Source organism: Nicotiana tomentosiformis, chromosome 8 (genome assembly GCF_000390325.3).
Source record: "Nicotiana tomentosiformis chromosome 8, ASM39032v3, whole genome shotgun sequence".
Taxonomy (NCBI): domain Eukaryota; kingdom Viridiplantae; phylum Streptophyta; class Magnoliopsida; order Solanales; family Solanaceae; genus Nicotiana; species Nicotiana tomentosiformis.
The window spans coordinates 2,346,308-2,349,372 of NC_090819.1; the positions used below are offsets into that span (position 1 = coordinate 2,346,308).

Below are 3,065 nucleotides of genomic sequence, written 5' to 3' on the forward strand. Positions count from 1 at the left end.
TCCAAACATTTTATCTTGGAGAAAGTTTAGAGTAGCTAGGAACCTTTTCTTTTCCAGAATACATTGCTAATATTAGAATTGGTCTAGTCCTAATTAATGGAACCTTTAAATATAAGTATTGATATAATGATCGGATTCTTTTCTAACCATCGCATGCTCTGTGCATATATATGTGACTTTTTGCAAGCCTTGTGTAGGCACAGACTAATTGTGTCATTTCTTGGACAGATCTGTAGTATGTATGTAATGGTATATAACACAAGCAAAAACTGTTATCTTGTCTTTATTTTAGGAATACTAGTTGTTCTTATAGCTTTCGGAATGATATTAATGTAAAAATGGAAAAGAGACAGTTTCATGTCTTCTTTGACATACTTTCTTGTATTCTTGCCTGGACTTTGACTGAATCTGTTTTCTTCCTTTTGAGTTTTGCCCTTTCATTTAAACTTTCCAATTCTTGCCTTTGAGACATTGTTTTGACCCTTTTTGAAAAGAAAAAATAAAAGCAACTAAACCAATATTATGAAATTAGCTTCAGTATTAAGGCTAGCAGTATCACAAGGTAAGCTAAGATGTAGAAATGATAATTTAAAGAGCAACTTGTCGCGGCAGCTGATGAGGTAGATGGTGTAATTGGTCCGGCGCCAAATACTCCACTTGCATTACTTATGTTCAAAATAGATGCATTTGTGCTGTAAAAATTCCCAAGCTTTGTCAGAATTTCTCTGTTAAAGAAAAGAAGTATAACAATTAAGTTACCTTGTTGATGGATATTGACATGAACCACTACCTGCATACAAAGTAAGAACTTAATAATGTTGACAGACATAATATAATTGAAGTAATTAAAAGACTGTTCTCTTTAATAGTTTAAACTTTTAAATGAGATGGTGACGTATTTCAATAACTAACACGTCATAACGACATAGTGAGTGGTGGAGCCACATGCTTTCAAGGTCGTTGAAAAATTACACTGTTTAGCTCGGTAATTTTTTTTAAAAATATGTATATATATACTATATAATGACACCCATTGACTCTTGGTGAGTTTAATTTTTTATATTTTGACTCCCCTTAAAATCATGACTCCGCCACTGGACATAGTAATTGACTAATAACAAATGTAACTAGCTTACTGGGGTCAGTGTTGGTAGTAATAGCAGTGCCATCAAAATTGCAGCTATTTGGAATTGGATTTTTCTGGTAGTAGTTGTTGAATGCATACGAAGCGTGATCTCGGAGAGTGTTTGGTTTGTAGCAGCTGCCACCAGACTGAATTTCTGAGCAATCAGCACCACCATAGCCACAAGCATAGTCTAAAGCAACCTGCAGTTACAGCGAATCCAGTATTTAAAGTCAATCGATTATAAAGTCCGAGCTAGATACAGTATGTTCTTTTGAACTTGTTGCGTCTAGTCTAGATCCGCCCAGGGGCGGATGTAGCATTGGACTACCGGGTTCATCTGACCCAGTACTTTTGACGCGAAGCATAGATTTATATGTAAAAATCTACTCAAATTGCAATAAATTATAGGTCTGAACCCATAGCTTAAAAACACAATGAGTTCAATGCTAATAGCCTTAAAGGTTGAACCCATATAGCTTAAATTTTGTATCCGCCACTAACCTGCAGAGCAATTTGCGAAGCTGCTCGGCTAGCAATACACCAACTCGCGCCTGAAGGCACCGGAGAATTGGTTATCGCTGGTGTCATTACTGAATTAGTCGGGCCAGTGGGAGTCGAATCAGGATTTGAGATTGTTGGATTCAGGACAGGAGTGGATGTGGTAGGATTTCCTGTTGGAACTGTTGTTATAGGGGTTGTTATATCTTTTTGGCTACTAGAAATTGTGTTAGATTTCTCAAATTTCTCCTCTACTTGGTATAACATTTTCTTCTGCTCTATGAATTCTTTTGGTGTTGCATTTGAACCTGTAAGGAGCAAAGGAACTTTTAAATATGCATTAAGAGTTTATATTTGGGGACAGACTATTGTAATCTATGAGATGACATTTCTGTTTTTATGTAATTATGACTACTTTCTAAACTTTAGGTAATATAAGTTACTGGACAATAGTTATCTCTACAAGAAATGTAGTTGTACAACCCCACCCCACGCCCACAAAAAAAAAGCTATTGTTGCTCGGCTTTGAATCATCGAAAAGTAGTGCATTTTTTGGAGGATCCGACACGAGTGCGACATTATTTTTGGCGAGTCCGTGCAACATAACTCAAAAGAGCTAGTGGCTTGAATGTCTAATTATGTGTAAAATGTGAAAAGAAATCTAGAATGGTTCTATTTAACTACGTTGTAAGGATTCTCCAAAATAGTGTCGCAATCGTGTCGGATCCTTCAAAAATACACTATTTTTGGAGGATCCGACACGCACCCGACGATATTTTCGAAGAGTCCGAGCATTATAGCTGTTTTGTTTAACAGAGTTGAAGTAGCATATTCTGTTAAAGAAAAGAGCTGCAACTACTACTTCCTATGTTTGGCCTTCAACTTAACATGCAAATTCTTGTGAATCTAAATTACAAAGCAGAGGAATAATGGAAAAATATAACAGAGAATAAGATACCCTTTTGTAAAAGAAACTTGTGCAAATGAAAGAGACAAGGTTCATTCACCTGAACAGATACAAAGAGAACTGAGTTGAAAAAATAAAAGACTGCTGAGAATTCTTGTATTCATTGCTCTAAAGTTTCCAACTTTCTTTTTCATCTTCTATTGTATCATATTCTGCTCTTAGTTTCCTTTGCAAGGGAGGAGGAAAGAGTAGGCCATGTCAAAAACAAGAAACCATGATTACCTTTTTGTAAAGCAGATGATTTTGTCTATATATACCAATATGATTAAATTTATGTAGACAGAAAAAGTAAAAAACTTTTATGATACCGGTATATCTTAACATGTTGTAATATAAAACAAACATATCTCATTTTTTAGGATGTTCTCTCATTTTTACGGCGCTTACATGTAATTATTATTTAGTTGATTCGATCATATGAATTTTTTTTTTATATTGTCAATGTATAAAAATTTATCAATATTGAGTTGTACA

General features: G+C 34.8%; 1 protein-coding gene across 1 annotated transcript; it reads right to left on the reverse strand.

Annotated features, from left to right (window-relative positions):
• Positions 1-330: 330 nt before the first annotated feature.
• On the reverse strand, positions 331-2,795 carry LOC104094112 (glucan endo-1,3-beta-glucosidase 4-like). Its single transcript, XM_009599975.4, has 5 exons — positions 2,632-2,795; positions 1,628-1,932; positions 1,137-1,326; positions 760-790; positions 331-692 (listed from the first exon to the last, which is right to left on the reverse strand). The coding sequence occupies exons 1-5, from the start codon at positions 2,723-2,725 to the stop codon at positions 521-523; spliced, it is 792 nt and encodes a 263-aa protein (XP_009598270.1). The 5' UTR covers positions 2,726-2,795; the 3' UTR covers positions 331-520.
• Between the last annotated feature and the right edge of the window lie 270 nt (positions 2,796-3,065).

Coding starts and splice junctions, on each gene's coding strand:
- LOC104094112 (XM_009599975.4), bottom strand. CDS start 2,725: ATGAAAAAGAAAGTTGGAAACTTTAGAGCAATGAATACAAGAATTCTC. Junction 1,327..1,627: donor CTTCGCAAATTGCTCTGCAG/GTTAGTGGCGGA, acceptor CTGTAACTGCAG/GTTGCTTTAGACTATGCTTG. Junction 693..759: donor TGTCAATATCCATCAACAAG/GTAACTTAATTG, acceptor GAATTTTTACAG/CACAAATGCATCTATTTTGA.